Raw genomic sequence first — 19,977 nt, forward strand, 5'->3', positions numbered from 1 at the left:
ACTCTGGGTGATTTATGTCACTCAGTGCATTGTAATATTCTAAATATTCTAAAAACAGTCAACGAGTAACAGTGTTGTCTGTTCTGGTAGCTCAGTGTGCATGTCAGATTTTATGGCAAGCAGATGCATACAATTTCTGCCTGCCATTGTTAAATGCATGATTACATAATCCTTCCATTGCACAGATTCGAGGTACCTTATTATGCACAAAACTTATGAATTATATTTACAAAACATTTTTCCTCTATATACAGAAAAGTTGATACAACATGATAGCTTTAGCAAAACCATGTACATGCTATAATCCTCTCCTTCAACGTGTTGTCTTTTGCTCAAAATTTAAAAAAAAAAATGTATGAATTTCACTCAGCTCAAATTCAAATTATACAGAGAAAGACCAAACTGTGCTGTTAGGTATTCTTAATAATTGTTTGGGTGTGGAAAAATTATGATTTGTGCATACCCAAAACATGTTTCTGAAGCAAAATTCCAAAAAGAGTATGTTTTTTTGAAAAGAAATATATGTATAAATAATTGCAATTTATGTTGATACATCAGCATAGCAGTACATTAGCAACACCACTAAACTGTTTTACCCATGTCACACAGGCAAAGTGAATTTGTTGCCATGTAATAAGTGAAATTGCAACAATTTTGAAATTGTACTGATACATTGTAACAGTTTGTAACTTCTTTCATGAAGATTGTGCATGATTATATCAATTTAAACAAAGGGCAGAAACATTGAAAAACAAAATCAAGAAGTCCTGATTTGAATATTTTAGAGGTAGAAAATTAACAGATGAACAAGAAGAAAGACAATTAATATGATGTTAAGATACACATGTTTCAAAAGTCAAAAATTGTAACACTTTTTAAACAAAAATAAAAAAAAAACAGGTAAAGTTATTACTTTAAATCAAAAAAGAAAGAAACGAAATTAACATCATGTAAGATAAAGTTATTATTTGAACATGTATTTTGACAAAGATGTGGTTAGAATAGCAAACATGGTTTAAGTTAAAAACTTTGAACTTTACATATAACTGTGAAAGCTAATATGGCAAAAACAAGGTTAAAAATCCAAATTTCAGGGTTCTGTCAAATTAAAATTGGAGGGTTCTGGTGTTAAAAATTTTTACAAATAATAGAAGTTTAAAGTCCACACCAGCACAAGACAGTTTAACATGATGACGATAATATGTAATATTATTTGTGTCTAGTGGCTGAAGTATTTAGCCTGAATGTTGAGGTGTGTAGCTCTGTTCAAGTGGAGATGTAGGCATATAGTGGTACATATATATATATATATATATATATACATATATATATATATATATATATATATATATATATATATATATACATATATATATATATATATATATATATATATATATATATATATATACACCCAAAATAACCTAAAGTTTCGTCCATGACTAGCTTGCCCATTTTTCCAGATTCTGAGATTTCTATTGATTTTAGAACGGTGTTTAGAGGTTTGCTTGGAACATGAAATGATATTCTATTCGAAAATCGTAAGTTTCATTACCAAAACTAATATTTTGTGACATTTATTTGCCTCCTAAAAATGCACTTTTGTGGGCTAAATTTTAGGTTGTTTAGGCTATGTGTTTTTCTGGTACATGTCTGATATTTCTGAAATCACTGGCAGCCATTCTACTGGGATTACACAGCTATTTTATCTCATAATGGTATAATTATATACATTATGAAACACATCACATTTTTTTTTTTCCTTTGTTTCCTTGTAACTCAGAAATAACAATACCTTGCTTCTGGAATTAGAAAGTATTACCTTTTTTGGGTACAATGAAGGTGAAAATTAGAACAAATTAAGGAGAAACGGTATCTGTGTAATTTGGGATTCTTATTGGTATTGATTGATTTCATACACAGTCTATAGTTTTGAAGTTCATTATGCAGTTCATAGTTTCACACTCTAATTTATAACATAAAAGATGGCGAAGAAATACATACAGTCTTATTAATGCCATTGTCATAAATAAACAGAAGAAATAAGAAAAAAACAAATTGGGAAACGAAAATTATTAAGGAGACTTACTAAATTAAGGTACATACATGTACATATGGGACAAATTTTGCTGCCTGAGTACCAGTTGTACTATCCGGATAGGCTAGTATACAAACACACAATGTACATGTACCTGTGACCTACATGAACATTGGTCTGTCTACTCCTATATTCATCTTCACATACACTGTAACTTTTAAGGTACAAGTAGCACTCGCTTCAGAGTCCTTCTCTAACCAATACTCTTTTTTTCATTAAGAACTGGAACGTACTTTGAACATCGTTTCAACACAAGTCTTCTGTAATACCCGTTAGAAAGTCATACGACTTTCCCTTGGCAAGTTTGACTGTTTCTCTGTCCGTCCTTAAACAAGTTCTCGTTTTCGAGACATTTTTGTGTGAATCTGCAATCCACGTGGCATCACAGTCAGAGGCTGCCACACTTTCAAGCCCTATTTCAGGCATACAGTAACTGGCCTAAGGTCTAAAGACTCAGAATGTTCAGATTCTCCACCACTGGGTTGTGGTCTGTCATAGCACTAGAATCTCAGTCTTACAGTTTACACTATGGAGCATGATGTATGACAAGTCCCCGTCCTTGGAGAGTGTACTGGAAAAGGTATATTAATACAAAAGTCCAAGTGATGAGGTGTACTGGATGTGTTGCCATGGAAACAGTGGAGGTAGAGAAGCCACTTCCTTTTCCTGTTACGTAGGTAATTGTTCCTTCCTTTACTTCCTTGCCAGTCTTTTTCTCAGCACTAGACTTCTTGTCCACGTCCTTTTCTGTTCCTTTGGAAAATGAAGCAACAATGTAAGATACCGATATTTTTAGTTAACAGCTCAATATTCAATACTTCATTATATGCTATATATTTATATAACGGTATGCCCAAAGGTACGCATACTAATACATGCTTTCCCTTTATCAGTGCCAAAATAACAGAATAATTTGATTTGGTTCAATTTATAGGTGGGCAATCAACCGTCATTCAGACTAGCCAAGAAAGCTGATTTGGAAAACAATAAAATATATTTATTTCTTCATAGTTAAGTACATGTAATTGTGAACATTTTTTGGTCAAATAATAATCGATGCTTGAACTTTGATCGTAGTGGATTTGGCACGCTGACAAACTGGTGTAGATTTTCATGTTTACTCGAAAATGTCGTCAGAAATACTGAAACATTATCCTTATCCAGTTGATATAATATGCATACAGATTCAAAACAATGTACATGTGTAAATAGAGTAGAGCTTGTTATAGTTGTTGGCATGTATAAATCTGATATTTAACACAGCTAAAGAAGCAAGAAGATTATATAGCTTCACGAAAAACTATATTCCCTTTACCTTAGTTCCATAAACAGATATTTTCTGATAAAAAAAAAAAATATTCTTGTTCAGACTTAGTTAGAAGACTCCATGTACACCAAATGCATGACCCATCCATTCCCTGAGGCTGTTGTCAGAGTTTGCTTTGAAATTAACAATACTGGTCAAAAATGTAACAACTGCCAGTAAAGGATTTACGTTGAGTACCTCGGTACTATAGGCCTACAGCTATCTGCATCTGCTCTCACACCTTCCTAACAGGAAGCAACACAAGCTAAAGCTCTGTTCAGACTGATGCTCCGTGGAAAAATCAAAGACTGGAGATTAGAAATAGAGAAGTCATTTCCAAAAGTGTATATGTAAAGATGATAAAAATGGATTGACTGTTTATTTTTTGGTGAAATTGGTCACTTTGGCATGTTTAAGCTACAGATACATGGAAGGCCAAAGCTGTTGCTTTTTGATATCGATGAATTTTGAATGATTTTTCAGAGAGTACTTTTGAAACCTATTGCATCAACTTGAACAAGCTTTTCCAGTCATACAGAAAGCTAAAAGGAGAGAAATTCAAGGAAAACTTGCTTACCACGCTTGACGTTATTTGTGGCAGCTTGACATGCGAAAAGCAAAAGAAAACAGAATTAATAAGACATGTAAATAAGGTCCTTTCCGTAGATATGGGTATATATGTACAGATATATATTATATGTATATCTGTATAGCATTATGTCCGTTAAACACGAAATAATTGTACTTGTATGTACAAAACGATATATTAGATGAAGCCTTATGTAGTAAAAATGACTTTATTTTTATTTACATATTCATGAAGAATGGGATAATATCCAATATGTACCTCTTGAATATTTTGGTCTGGACATAATGCTGTACCAATTGCATATAAAACAAATTGTTTGGGACCATCCCTATTTTACAATAAAAAAGTTCCGGATTTTATGCCTGAGAGTGAGATTGTGAAATACAGATGGTCCCTAAAGCCACCTTTAAACAATGTGCTGACATCAAGGCTAACAAGGTCAAAACTGTTGTCTTCTACACTGGCAGTCAGTGCTCAATTGAAAGTCAAACAGAAGTTTAAAATACTAATAAAAATAACAGTATATGGCTATCAGGGAACTAATAAGGCTCTCTTTTGTCAATATTGTAATAATAATTCAGACATAAATTTTGACCCTATACATTGCAGGATGACAAAATGGTAGACTGAATCCACTGTAAGCCGAGTTACAAGAGAAACCAAAACTCCCTATGGAAGAAAGCAGCGGACCAAAGAAGGGGGGAAAAACCAGATTTCTGAGGACTCAGGGGAGGTAACTCCCAGGCTGCAAAAGATCTGGAAGTGGTAAGTCTGTACTTCTCTGGAAGTGTAATGATGAACCTAAACTCTGATACATCACACAGTGTTGAAAATTTCAGTAAAAATATCTTTGAGATAAAACTGTAGAGAACCAGGCTGCCAAAAACCGACTGTTTTATTATTCTGGTACTCAATCACTACGTGTACCTTTATTGTATTTGCACTGAAAAGAATGCCTCAAAAAATAACTTCTAAACAAACTTCAAAACACTTTTCTCAAAATGGTTAAATTAGTCACAAACAATATTTGACGTCACATACAGTAGTTTTGAAAAATATGGATGTTGTGTGATTGGTGTGAAAGAAAGCAGATGAGTCTCGACAGGAAATCAGAAAAGCATGGTTTACATTAAGGTATTAATGTGAGAGGTACAGCCAGTAATCATCTTAAACATCTGAATTACTTAAATGGTCTGATGGTGCATATGTATTGAGGATTTTTCTTTGCAGCCTGAGAATTTTCTCCTGAAAAACTTTATAGAGGGACAAATTATACCGTAAAGCAGAGGTAATTGTGGAGCTTTCATAGCTTCTGTTTTTGGGGTGGGATGGCGGAGGGGTGAGTTGTTGTAGGGTAAGCCTTGTAGGTGGAGTAAATTGGATGTAAGCAATAAAATCAGGTTTAAATTTTGAAATGTGTGTAAATACTCTATGAAGGCTCCACAACTGAACAATATAAATGCCACCTACTACATTGTTAGAACTTAATGTTCGTTTACGCTAATAAGCATCCTGTTCTACAGGTATTACAATCAGCTTTTTAACTTGAAAAAGGTAGAATTGCACAATTTTTTTCGAAACAGTGTAAACTTATGATAAGAATTAAGTCATTATCCCTTTATAGGGTAATAGTTGATGCAAACATATTAAAAGAAAATAATCAAACACATTGACCTAATTTCCATACTTACCATTTAAAACAAAGAGCAAAATACTGGCAGCATCATCGTCTTTATGGCCTACGCGGCAAATGTAGTCACCCTTGTCTGTCATCTTGGCTTTTTCTATCAGTAATTTGCTGATGATAGACTTTAGCTCAAGGCTTTTGTACTTGGTGATTTCCACTCCGCTGCCTGAGACAGAGTTTATTTTGTCACCGTTGTGAAACCAGTCCAAGTCTTGGGGTGGCTCCTCCTCCCCAGTGGCATTACAGATCAGTTCTATGGGCTGACCAATCTCCACATACTTCTTTCCAGTCAACACCACACCTTAAACAAACAAGAAAAAAAGGTCATTTTAAATTCTCATCTTTTTTTTTTACAGTTTCTATATGGTAATAAATGCCTGGAAATGAAATGTTCACACTTAAATTTATTACATTACATATGTATCCTTTCAAAAGTAGATGGGATATGATAATTTTAAACTTTGAACTGAGGAAAAGTAGACAACTACCTCCAATTCCTAGAAGTGGTAACAAATAGTACTTTCTAAGAAAATGCATTGGTTAATTCAGTTTTCTAAAATTTGGAAAGTAATTATTTTTTTCTTCATTTTTGTGTATATATATATACACACATTATATACAAATGAAGATAATGCAACATTTTATTAATGTATAAGTATGAAGGTTTACCAATGTGATTTTGTTTCATTCAGGCCAATATTATTTGCACACATGCAAGGTAGGATGTTTTAGGGATGATATTTTTGCCCTTGTGGGGGCCTCCATGGCTCAGTTGGTTAGCACGCTAGTGCAGCGTAATGACTTAGAAGCCTCTCACCAATGCGGTTGCTGTGAGTTCAAGTCCATCTCATGCTGGCTTCCTCACCGGCCGTACGTGGGAAGGTCTTCAACCTACAGATGGTCATGGGTTTCCCCCGGGCGCTGCCCAGTTTCCTCCCAATATAATGCTGGCCGCCATCGTATTAGTGAAATATTCTTGAGTAGGGCGTAAAACACCAATCAAATAAATAAATAAAATAATAATTGAGCCATTGTTAATAAATACATATGTAGTAAGTAAGTCACTTACGCGGCACTTCTTCCTCTTCAATTTCTTCATCTGTTGAACAAAAAAAACCCCAAAATAATGTGACAGCTTTGCAGTTTTTGTTGACATTGTACGTGCAGGTATGTGCCAGATTGCCTAAGCCTTATCCAATCAGCAGGAATTCTTTTATGAAGAGGAAACACGTTTTGTGTCGACAAATTATTGTATCAATCATGCAACAGATGCTGTACTACAATTTGCAAAGTAAACAATGCTTGACATTTGTAATATATCACTGATATGTAATCATCATGTGTACATTTACATATGAAAATAGGGCATCAGTTCAGTTAATGGCATTAAATCTATATTCAACCTCCATGTACGCAGGGCAAATTTTAGCTAAAAAAAAAAACAAACTGGCAAAATACTAGTGTCAACAAATTGTGTTTGTATTCTTAATGACACGTACAGGCATTAATTGAAATCTGATAACTAAAGTCTGTGGGGAATTAAGGGAGAGGAGAGCTTAATAGTTGCTAGGCAACCAGGTGAGGCAATTACTGTAGTTTAAACACAGGAGATTAAACATGTTAAAAGTGAAATGCCACAGATCTGTGGAGGCTGCTTTTTATCGCAGTCCTCAAAATAAATGCGTCTGTGTAATTTGTCGTACTCTGATTGTTATCTAATATTTGATCTGTTGAACAGCCTGTATTGTTTATTTGCATGATTCATTCTTTTCAATATTTAATTCACAGAAAAAAAATGTACATTTTTAATTAAAACAGATTTTCATTGGGTGCATGGTCAGGCTTCATATGATGCCATAGATACTTACTGAATACTGTCACTACAGTCAAAAGCAGAATTAACCATTTAATTTTGAAATATAGGCCTACATCTTGTTGGAATTATTGGACTTCCATTCTTTTACCACTGATTTCCTCACTATACTAATGGAAGATCTTCATCAAGGTGACACTTAAGGGGTGCTTGACATTGTGATATCTTACCTGTTACTAGGAGTCTGAAGTGTTTGAAGACATGGTCTTTAGTGGACACCTGGCACTCGTAACGTCCGGCATCGCTAAGCTGCACCCGATTAATGTGCAGCGTCCAGATGTTCTTGTATTTGTTGTGTGTCGTAGAAATGCGAGTATCAGCGACATATGGAAATGTTCCAATAGTCAGAGGATTTGGCTCATCAACTCTCTTCCATATTACCTGTAATGTATAAGGCAAGAGAGGGATAAAACCAAAGGAAAACTCATGCTTCAGATTTGCCTGAAAAAGTGCATTTTAGCAGCAAACAAAGGTTATAATATTTTACTTTTGGTGAGGAAGCAGAAGGATATCATCTTAATGTACTTTCTGAAAAAAAGAAACCTCAAAACACAATTTTAACGCCAATATAGAGCTGTCAAAATCAGGTAAAAATAATAATGGTAAAGGGATGCAATAATGTTTTTGTCGCAGTTGTATAATCTGATCTTTGGGGATAATCACAATAATCAACTCTTCGTGAAGAATCGTTCATTGGCTGAGGGAGTAATGAAGCTTTAGTTGTAGAAAAGACCTAAAGTTTCCTTACATTTGAATCTACGCATATACCTGTAAATTTTACATGGAATTAAAAAGAAGCAAAGCAAAATTGTAATTCAGAAAGAGTAGAAGTAAGAAGACAGCTGCTTTTATTTCCTGTATGGCACGAGACTAGTTCACTTTTTTATACCTGTGTTTTCTGAGCCGAGTTCCTGTTCTGCCCTACATCTAAGGAAGCCGGGGAATGTAAGACAAACATAGCATCAACAGGTGTCTGGGGCATGCCATGCTAACTACCACCACCTGAGCTACTGTTTACCTTATAACTCTAGCACTTGTCAGAGTTTGTAATCTGTGCCAGAAGCTGATGAAATAAATTACGGGTATGTAGTCTAGCTGAGCTAACACCTGACTGATTAGAAACAAAGAGTGATCACTGGGTTGTATACATGTATGTTGATGAAAAATTGGTTGAACTTCATATCGACCCCCCATATTTATTGTCTCATTTTGCAGCCAGTTGTATTCAGACTTTTTATACAGACCATAGTCGCACTGATTTGTTACATTTCTCATTTTATTTACTGATGCACCTAACTGTATCTTTCCCCTTCACATACATTTTTGATTTAATGAAAACAAGGATCCTGTTCCTTGAATAACTAGGTCATAATTGTACATGTAAGCTATAGTGCATAAGTGGCCATTCTCCAATCACTGTTTATGTATTTATTTACATTTCTGATTTTATTTACTGATGCACCTAACTGTATCTTTCCTCTTCACATACATTTTTGATTTAATGAAAACAAGGATCCTGTTCCTTGAATAACTAGGTCATAATTGTACATGTAAGCTATAGTGTATAAGTGGCCTGCCTCCAATCACTGTTTATGTATTTATTTACATTTCTGATTTTATTTACTGATGCACCTAACTGTATCTTTCCCCTTCACATACATTTTTGATTTAATGAAAACAAGGATCCTGTTCCTTGAATAACTAGGTCATAATTGTACATGTAAGCTATAGTGTATAAGTGGCCTTTCTCCAATCACTGTTTATGTATTTATTTACATTTCTCATTTTATTTACTGATGCACCTAACTGTATCTTTCCTCTTCACATACATTTTTGATTTAATGAAAACAAGGATCCTGTTCCTTGAATAACTAGGTCATAATTGTACATGTAAGCTATAGTGTATAAGTGGCCTGCCTCCAATCACTGTTTATGTATTTATTTACATTTCTGATTTTATTTACTGATGCACCTAACTGTATCTTTCCTCTTCACATACATTTTTGATTTAATGAAAACAAGGATCCTGTTCCTTGAATAACTAGGTCATAATTGTACATGTAAGCTATAGTGAATAAATGGCTTTTCTCCAGCCACTGTGTATGTATTTACTTATTTGTTGTGATTTAAGGTTTGCACATCAATTTTTCACTTATGTGACGAGTGTTGGTTTTGCAGGTGGCAGTGCTTGGGGCAAAACTGCAGACTTTCGGCAAGTTACGGACAAATTTTCCCACGTGATGTATATGCAGATATGCCCACCATATGGGTGGAAGACAAGCAGTCTTCACTGAAGGCTTCCTTGTCACCAAGGACCAACAAGAAGTGAGAGCAGGGGAGCCTGTAAATGTCCAAGGCTGGGATTGAACCTGCAACTTGTGTGTCCTAGCGACGGAAAGGCAAGCCATGCTTAATCATTTTTGTATTGATAGCTTAGCAGTAGACCTATAGTTCCGAGGCACTCAGCTTCAGATCCTATGTTTTGTCATCACATGTGTATAAAGTTACTTGACTTTGATGTTTTATTATGCATGGCTAAAACTGAAGTGGCTAGAGGTGTATGTTTTCTCATGGCTACAAGTAAATGACTTACAACTCCAAGGCGCTCCAGTGTACGTGACTGAACTCCCATGTTTTACTACTGACAATGCTTATTTCAAAAGTGAATTATGCTTAAGTGACTAAAACCCCCAGGTTTTATCTGTGCCGATGCTGGACTCAAGTTAAGCGAATTAGTGGTCATATTTTCTCGTATGGCTTCAGTGTATTAAAGTGACTGAACTCCTACGTTTTACCATGAGTCAGTCATAAATAGCTATGCTGATATGTTTTACCATGGCACGAGTGTTGTATGGGTGACTGCAAAGTGAACTACCTATCTGGCTCAGCTGTGCAACATACTTTTGCCTTAATATGTGGCAGCTCAGAACTTGAATGAAAGAATGTGGAATTTAGTCTACCCATTAAAACTAAAATGTTTTACTTCTGACAACTTGTGTTTTGGTGAAGAAAAAAAAAGAGGTATGGCATGATTGTTGAGTAAGACTTTGGCGTCAAGGGGTAGGAAAAAGCCTAAGTGACGGAAGTGTTTGAGCCTCACCCAGAACTTTCATAGAGGCTGTTGGTATATCTTCAAGTTGGACAGTTAACAGCTGATGTTAGTAGTAAGGCCATGTTTAGTGGATTCTGTGTTTTTTGTTATTTCTTTTTATTTTTCACTGTTGGCTCTTTGTGCTGTATCCAATAATGTACCCAAATTCCTCAACCTTTTAATATATGAAAGAGCAACTTTTAGTGTAATACAGGCACATTTTTAATCTTATTTTGGAGACAAAAATACAAAGTTGAATTAGCCAATTTTAAGGCTTCACAAAAATTATAAGTACTTTTTATTTTATCAGTCTACAGAGAATGATGCCTTCAGAATATGTTTGAATAAATATCTTGCAAAAGGTGAAGAATTGCAGTAGAATTATGAATGGTGTCGACTCAAGACAATGATGTGTTGTAAAATAGGTTTGTGAAAGCGCTGGTTACAAGAAACACAAAACTAAATGATTAGTGCCTGATGGTGAGTATAAGGAAGTGTTTAGGCTTTAATGCAAATTCCGTCTTTACACAGTACATACCCATGTGCAGCTGAAACCTATCTTACAGTCTTACGCTCCGCCAAATGCCATCCATCATTGATCATGTTTATACTTGCATGGCCAGTGTTATGTAGTGTTATGTAAGTGAAATACATGTCGTCAGGAGTATAGGATTAACCAAGTTAACAGATACTTTCTAAAGGGCATGCAGTTTAAAAGCGTTAAGATGGTATTGGTGGGAAAAGAGTTATGGTCTTGGTATCTTAGACAGTAACAGTAGAGAGGAATTAAGGGACACAAATGAGTACAAGAAGAATTGTAAATGGGACACACTGCATTCATTGTTCAGATTTATACACACAATCTTGCACATATTTACCAATATCCATGAAAATCAGAGTGTCTAGACCATGAAAGTACTGCCTCATATCTAGCATATTCATTTTTATATGAAGTTCAGAAAAATGCGCACAAGGAAATATGAATTAGTCTTTGCATTTTTGAGATGGAAAGTTTAAAAGCTGCATGTATCCTGTTAAGGCTTGAATTTCTGAAAATGCCTGTATTTTGGAGACTGTGTTTTTTGACTGATATATTTCTTTGAGATGTCTTCCTGGCATCTATGTACCAGCACAGAGGTTGATATTTATATATTTGTATCACCTTGTACTTCTGACAAGTAAACTAAAAAAACATTTCTGTACCCTGTAGCAAAATCATTTTGTTGCTTAATATGCCTTACCGTTTTTGTCCCTTGGTTAATCACAGTACATTTAAGTTTGGCTGTTTTTCCTTTGTTGACTGTCACTTCGGTTTCTGTATCAGTTATCTGTGGCAGTAATGGCTGGTTCATGTCCTCCTCACCTGGAATCAAACACAGAACATAAATACTTCAAACTATTTACATCAGTTTTTTTGTTATATGCTTGGACATTATTAATAATGAAGAAGAGGGACCTCCGTGGCTCAGTTGGTTAGTGTGCTAGCGCAACGTAATGACCCAGAAGCCTCTCACTAATGCGGTTGCTGTGGGTTCAAGTCCAGCTGATGCTGGCTTCCTCTACGGTCGTACGTGGGAAGGTCCTCCAGCAACCTGCGGATAGTCGTGGGTTTCCCCAGGCTCTGCCCGGTTTCCTTCGACCATAATGCTGGCCACCGTAGTATAAGTGAAATATTCTTGAGTATGGCGTAAAACCCAAATCAAATAAATAAATAAATATTAATATGAAGATGTATAATTTGTTTAATTTGCTGCATTTAAAAACAAAATGAGTCGCAGATTTGAAGACCATATAGTATAGTCAAGTTTACAGAATTAGCCTCTTTTAAGGAAGATTTCTGTTCAATTCAAGTAATCTCAGGTTACAATGTTATATATGTACGTGTAGTATTTCAAAGTAGATTATTAAAACCCAAGCTGCCCCTTGTAATACAAGATGCAGTTTATTTTGCATTTTTAATTTTTCAGAGAAAAAAAATGTAACCATTGCCTAAATGTGTGTATTCCTTGTAAGAACAGTAGAGAAGTGATAGAATAATTACTGGTGATTTTGAGTTTTCCCTCTTTGTACCAATTTATGCCCACGTTTACATGAAAAAGTGTTAAAGAAGGGCAATATGCCTAACAGAGCATACATGTATAGTGGAGTGTTCATGTCTTGAAGTCTTATGTCTACTGTACTTATTATCTGCATACATCTCCGTATGTCAGTTCAGATGAATCCTATTTTGATTACATCTTTCTCCATTTCTAAGTTATGTTTACCATGTGTTATGGAAGGAAATCACTCAATTTCAGTGACGGGATATCCAGAACAAAAGAAAACTCTTTCTTGCTAAGCTTGTAGCTGGTGATTGGATTCCTAGATCGATGGAAGAATTTGTGATATTATTTGCTAAACTTGAGTAATTTCCTCTAGTAATTTTGGTAATTGATGACGGTTAGATGGTGGGATTTGGAACTGTTTAACGTAATTATTCCAGGCTTCGTTTTGACTAACTCAGAATCTCATCAAAAATGGCCTTCATTAATATGCATGAAGCAATCTACCAGCAGACCTCAGTGATCTCCCTTATCTACATGTGTATATAAATACGGTTATTATGCCACATACTCCATCGCTTCTCGGGCATTTTGTTTACGGGCAGCCGTTGTTACATTTCTTCTAGCTTAATCATTATCTCTCCAGATCGAGCATGATTGCATTGAAAAATTGTGGTTCATTTGTTAAACAAATACTGGAGAGGCTGTCATTGTGCACATCGTGTGTTTATACAGTGTGAAAAATGTTGTATGGCGACGCACTGAAAATAATCTACAAGCAAGTTTTCAATTTGCTCCAACTTAACAAAGGCTGCAGAGTTCAGAGCCGGATAATTTGGTGGCAAGAACTACACTCATTTGAACAGCAACATTAGAAAGAAAATTGATGAAAACGGATTTTTGAGATCCTGCTAAACTGTTAGTGATAGTTTGTGAGGATAGAGAGTGGGATGAGAGGCAATATTTTCAACACTTTACCAATGAGAAGTGGAGTTATGTCAATGAAACTTTATCCCGTAACACCTAACAGCCTTCATACCATGTAAAAAAATGGATTATCCAAATTAAATGGATCCATTCATAATGCTAAATAATTCCACTGACAATGTTTTACTTCATGTAGCAAATTTTCTTAATAGGACTTTGGAACTAATATTTTGGCAGAAGGCTTGTCTGCCATGATGTTTTGATCATGATTGTTTGTGTTTTTATCTTGGAAATTTTCACATTTTGATGTGTTGTGATATTAAAGATAGAAAGTCAGACTTTAATGGAGAAATTAATTCTCTTGATGAGGAACTTACTCTGTGAATCAACTTTTACATCAGGAAGAAGGAATCTTTCTCGCTTTCAAGGGGGTCGAAGGGGAGTGTATTATACGTACATAGATTTCTAGATTGCGTCACTCTCGGTTTTGAGAGAAAAGTAAGTTTGTGATTCCTTCCTGGTGTCACAGTGTATACTGGGTTTATAAGGTTTTGTTTGACAGCCAATGAGAATCTGGTGTGCAGTGCAAAGCATGCTGGTAGGTGATGACAGGCCCAATATCCATCCAGAAGATGAATAGCCAATAGCAATCAATTGTGGAAGTTACTCTAACTAGGATTACCCAGAGGTACATGTTCACATGTTGACAAATAGCTGATGTTTATCTTGACCTCCAATCAAATAACATGCTTAGAAATAAATGCAATTTTCTCCCCCAGTAAATCACAGGTTTTTGGGGAAATAAATTTAAAATTTGCGAATGGACTTTTGTTTTTAAACAGCCAATTACAGCCAGTGAGTATTTATTAATTGATAAATTTCAAATCAGAAGGTCATATCTGTTGATGCCAGATCTTGACACAGGGTATCAATGCGGTTGATGTATGCATGCTGCCGAATGCAAATCTCGTTTGACGAAAAGTGATGAGGCGATAATTCAGACTGCTAAAAGACGTGTGTTTTTAGATGGAGGCCTGGCGAAATGCTCGGCCTTGATCTCTTTCATGCAAAAATGTCATTCCTTTTGTGGATCAGGTCCTATTTTTTCATCATCCCAAGCAACACAAGTCATGCATACCAATTCAGATTCAAAACTACTTCAATTTGCATGCTTTAGAGGAGCCAGTGTGGCTCAATTTTCGAGAGTCGCACCATTAAGTCTGACTTGTAGTCTGTGTAAAAACATCGTTTTGGTAAAATTGATGTTTCCGGCATTTTACCAGTAGACACTGGTTACAGGAACACCACATGGCTGCCTATGCTGATGTATTAAGATATTACATTCTCTGTGAACGATTTTAAAAGTTTTTCATCATCATTTGTGCAAAAATTGCATGTTGTTGCCTAGGAGGTTTAATGTCATTAAATCATAGAAGGAGCGCAAAGGTTGTAGTTTTTTTTGACTAATTATTCTTTTTGATGCAGGCATGACATTTGTTCTGCATTAGAGTGACTCAGAGGTCTTTTGTCCCCTCCAACGGCAGGTGAGTCACTCATCAGGGGGCAGCACTCTACCTTTCCTGATACCATTGACATTTGCTGCACAGAACCCCCAGTCATCAATATTCCCTATTGTCAGCCAGAGTACAAAGCAGTCAGCTGTAATATATTCTTGTGCACTTAGACGTCCCATAGCCAGAGTTCAAGGGCTGCAGGCAGACAGATAGGCTACAGTGTGATAACAGCGCCCGTCAGCAGTTGCACAGCACGTGCCAGAAACGGCAGGTTTTTGTGCATTATACTCTATTGACACAGTAAATTAACATGCGACTTGGGAGCTGGGTTGTGCTGTGTATAGCCCTGCAGATGGCTGAACAAAACTGGCCATGTAAGCATTATTCACAGCCATGAAAGGGTCGCACTAACTTTTAAATTTTCAACAGTTTTACAATTTTTTTTTTTTTTTTTTTTGATTTTGTCAGCAATACCACAGCATTGTGGTCGGGTGAAATAAGTTTTAAATCTTGTCCATTTCTGTTGAATGTGCAAATTTCATGAGTGCGTCCAAGAATACAATGCCATGCTGGTGGCCCAATCTGAACTCTCAAGTCTGCCAACTGTGCTAAGGTCACGACCTCACACACGAGTTACCAGCTGGGTCAGCATTGAATAGCCGACAATGTCAACTTAATTGAACACTTAGAGAATCTGGTAAAAGAGTCCTGTGTGAGTATCATGAAATGTAAACTGGGCTTTAGTTGGAACACCCTTGAGATGGAGCTGGTTGAATAGCAACATCATGATTGGGTGTGTACACAAGTGTATACTTTTATCTGTTTGAATAGATAAGTTACCTAGATGCTTGTTATACTCTACCCCGACTGAATTGTACAACCATATCCCCATTTAAGCCTTCGTACTCCAAATTTGTAGGGTATTCATTCGGATGACTTATCGTCCAACAACTGGTTACTCAGGATATGTTAATCTTTAGAGATTCAAAGCATTTGTATTCAGTGGATTTAGAACTAAAATCTTTGTTGTTTGAATCTTTGCATTAAAACAGTTTAAGTGTTTTGTTGATCACCACTGATATAAACTGTATTTTATACATATTTATTTAAATTCATCAAGTAAGAAAAGCTGTTTTTTTGATTATCACACATGCGGAAGGTATTGTTACATGTGTAGGCTCCGGTCGTACGTGGGAAGGTCCCCCAGCAACCTGCGGATGGTTGTGGGATTCCCCGGGCTCTGCCCGGTTTTCACACACCATAATGCTGGCCGCCGTCGTATAAGTGAAATTTTCTTGAGAACAGCGTAAAACACCAATCAAATAAATAAATAAATAAATACATGTGTAGGCAATCACCAGTGAAAAGAAAAGCATGAACTTATGTAAACTTTAGTCAGTACCTGGTCTTTCATGTTATTCTTTTGTTACTTCCACTTCCAGCAAATGATTTTTTTTTTCTTAGTGTCACATCAAATATGGCTCTTTAAGGATTTAAATTAAACTTTGATAGATAGCTCTGAGAATGCAATTAGGTAATTATAGTAATAACTCATTTGCAGAACAAGTTATGACACCTGCAAAATCACATGGGTTGAAAATAAAAACTCCAAAAGTCTAACACAAACCATATATTTAACCAAAATTTAACCAGATATTTGATGGTCTTTGTTACAAATACAAAGGTACAGTGACCAGTTGTAAGGCGTTGAAAGAAAATGAAAACATAATAGAAAAGAAGCACATGCTTTAGTCTTACAGTTTTCATCAGTTTAGCTTCCAGTTGTGTTGACAATAATATGGATGTAACTCAATGCACTTGTACTGGTAACTAATGCTTCGTCTCTGTCTGTACGTGGGAATGTCTGCCAGACTGGGTTTCCCTCAGTCTCTGCCCGATTTCCTCTCACCGTAGTGCTGGCTGCAGTTGTATTCATGTAAGCGAAATATTCTTGAGTGCTGCTTACACAAGTAAGTGTCAGAATTTGTTAGAGTTGAATATTTTACACTGTGCATTTAAGCAGTAGCTGACAGTCTTTCATCAACAGTATGTAGTACTTCTACTCTGCCACATTTTACAAATGTTCATAAAATGGTTTCATTGAGATTTTCTTGAGGCAAAAAAAAAAAAAAAAAAAAGAATATGGCAGCTTAGCAGTCATATGAAATGTATCAATCAGTCTGCAAAAGTAAAACCATACGAGTTCTTGGGTGGCCACACTTTGTCCGTATGTGTTTGTGGTGGGGTTTTGGGCTGTTACAGCAGGGTGTTTAGTGGATTGTGGGGGAGGTAGAAAGAGCTGTTTTTTCAGGTTTCTGATGGGACTGTGTACATGTGGAGAGTTGCCTAGTTTTTCAAAGCTTTATAATTCTGCCATGAGAAAAAAAAAAACGTCAGAAGAACAGAGGGAATTGAATGATACATACGATATTCCTTTAAAGAAAAATTCAAGCAATTTTTTTGTGCCTTGCAAAAATGCTTAATAAGGACATCTAGTATATTTGTCCTAAAAAATTCACCCCATCAGATTTTACTTTTTAGGCCTGAGACTTACATTCTTCCTGTGGGACATGATGCTACCTTCCTAACCAACCTCAAAACATCTTTCTTTAAGATTGCTATAAGTCTCAAGATGAGCATCTTATAGTTGTGGACAAAAGTTGTAGGTCAAATACAGTATTTGTTGCTGGAATTTTTCTCAGTATCATGATTCTCACATGTTAATAAAGTGATATCTTTCTCACGTGTTGACAATTCAAGTACTCGGAAGCTTGAGCTGAATGCAGCATTGGTTACGCCGGCAGACTGCAGATGGTACAGCACAGTGCACTTTTACAGCACACATCAAGCATTCTTTGTGACAGCTTTTTCAGCCTACAAAAGGGTTCGGAAAATGTTCTTTGGTGCATTCAGTGCAGGCAGTCATTGTGTAGAGCTTCAGGAAATGTCACTTTGTTTTGATACCTCTGCGAAAAGTGAAATGTTACGTCATGTTCAAGTCATTCAAAGTGGTTCCATGTGGCATGTGGAGCACGGAGGTACCGGAGCAGTACACAGCTGAAACTTGGGGGCCTGTTAATGCTGTGCACAGCCTTATACTTTGTAGCACGCGTTTGCACTTACAACATGCCACAAGGAAGTCTCTGTGTATGTAGCTGATGCTAGCTTAATTGTTTCCATTGTGAAGGACAAATTTGTAATATAAACAAGGCTTTTGTGACATTTGGCACCTCCTGTTGTTATGGACAGGAACTAAACCAGAAGGCCATGCAATGCTTTTTTGAATCGAGGCTACAATGCTTTGTGCCATTTTCCTCATGCACATGTGCATGCAATCGGAAGTAGTGGTGTTAAACAAGAAAAAATGTAATTTTTTTTTTAAATCAAATCTTGCAGATGTTGAAGTATAAGCTTGTGTAAAGAAGTTGCTAATGGACCTCATGTACATATCGTTTGAAACAGTAACCACCTTCTTTCAAATTTTTGTTCAAGTCTTGAAAATGTTAAAGTAGACTTTTCAAAGAAAGGGTGTACAGACTACATGTACATATGGCATCATACCTAAATGGCAAGCTCCAAAACTTTGCTCTAAATCTATATTTATTCACAAGAGATCAATACTAGTTGGATTGTGAAGAAACCAGCCATACCAGTCGTCAAAGGGCAGTTTAGAGACTTTTAATGAAGCGTATTGATTTAATCAAGTCAATTGGTAGAGGGCTGTTGTAGTTTGGGCTCCGCTGGAGTACACCATCTGTAATGGAATCATCTTCAATGTACACTCTATAGCTCCCACAACGTACCAATCTGACAAGAGAACTAGATTTTCTAAAGCTAGTTTTGGTTTCATCAGGCAGCACGATTTTAAACCGCCATGTTAAGGAAGCATCCCATCGGGAATGATTAAGCAATCAAAGGGGCGGGGGGGGGGGGGGGGGAGGCTTTTAAGCTGGGATATAGAATGGAGTTGGACTGGGTCTGTGCCTGCGAAGGATCCTAGCAGTAAGCATGGAGAATACACCCATATATTGAACTGCATTATTAACTTCAGTAAAAATTTATCATTAGTAAAAAAGTGAAAATGAACCCTAGCTAGCTCAAATATTCTGTGATTTTCTTCAGTCATCCGATTTTTTTTTTGTGGGGTTGTGGGCACAAGGGGGTGGGGTGGGGGTACTGTGGGGAGGGCAAAACACCATTTTACTTTGTCCAATAAACAAAACGTAATTCCCCTGAATATTTGTTCAGGAAAAATAAAAATGTTTCTCCAGATATATATCTGAATGAATATTGTGTACAGTTGAAGTAGTTTTAATCTCATGAAATGGGGGACATCTTTTATCCTTGGGTATTTCTCCACAACACTGTAGGTGGTGTGAAATTCAACTTGCACCATGCACTAATTCCTCCGTTTATTGCTGTATAATTTATGGCTTTAGAACACTTTTTGGATTGATGACATGCAATTTGCATATTGTCATTGACATGTGACTGGAAAAACTCACAGCATTATTATATGGCACTGTGGGAAAGTACAAACATGTGATCGCATTCATGGAGGTGAGGCCAAAAGCAAAGTGGGACGTGTCAACTTTATATGTGCATATATGCAGGAGATTATCTCTGATCACTTAAAACCGAAAATTGTTACCTCATTATTTCCATGGACACATTACAGTTATTCTGCTGGATGTCAGGATATCATATGTTTGACCTATCAGTTTTACCACAGTGCTCTTTCAGGATTGAGCATAATGTTGTCAGAAATTTGTATGTTTAAATCAGATTGCAGTGTTTGACAGTGTATATCTGGGCCCAGTTTGACAAAGATATCTTTCATGTACGATAAT

At 36.2% G+C, this 19,977-nt stretch overlaps 1 protein-coding gene across 5 annotated transcripts in view; it reads right to left on the reverse strand.

Annotated features, from left to right (window-relative positions):
- Nucleotides 1–1,665: 1,665 nt before the first annotated feature.
- Nucleotides 1,666–19,977, reverse strand: part of LOC135472679 (zwei Ig domain protein zig-8-like) — a 41,293-nt gene continuing 22,981 nt past the window's right edge. For 4 of the 5 annotated variants that reach the window (XM_064752295.1, XM_064752298.1, XM_064752296.1 and 1 more), the window contains exons 3-8: nt 11,886–12,007; nt 7,724–7,934; nt 6,750–6,779; nt 5,685–5,981; nt 3,982–4,005; nt 1,666–2,851 (exon numbers count right to left, since the gene is read on the reverse strand). In XM_064752295.1, the coding sequence (XP_064608365.1) occupies nt 2,625–2,851; nt 3,982–4,005; nt 5,685–5,981; nt 6,750–6,779; nt 7,724–7,934; nt 11,886–12,007 (911 nt within the window). In that variant the 3' untranslated portion in view covers nt 1,666–2,624. The remainder of the gene's footprint in view (nt 2,852–3,981; nt 4,006–5,684; nt 5,982–6,749; nt 6,780–7,723; nt 7,935–11,885; nt 12,008–19,977) is intronic. The other variant, XM_064752299.1, reaches the window with a different exon arrangement.

This window comes from Liolophura sinensis, chromosome 8, assembly GCF_032854445.1.
Source record: "Liolophura sinensis isolate JHLJ2023 chromosome 8, CUHK_Ljap_v2, whole genome shotgun sequence".
Classification (NCBI taxonomy): domain Eukaryota; kingdom Metazoa; phylum Mollusca; class Polyplacophora; order Chitonida; family Chitonidae; genus Liolophura; species Liolophura sinensis.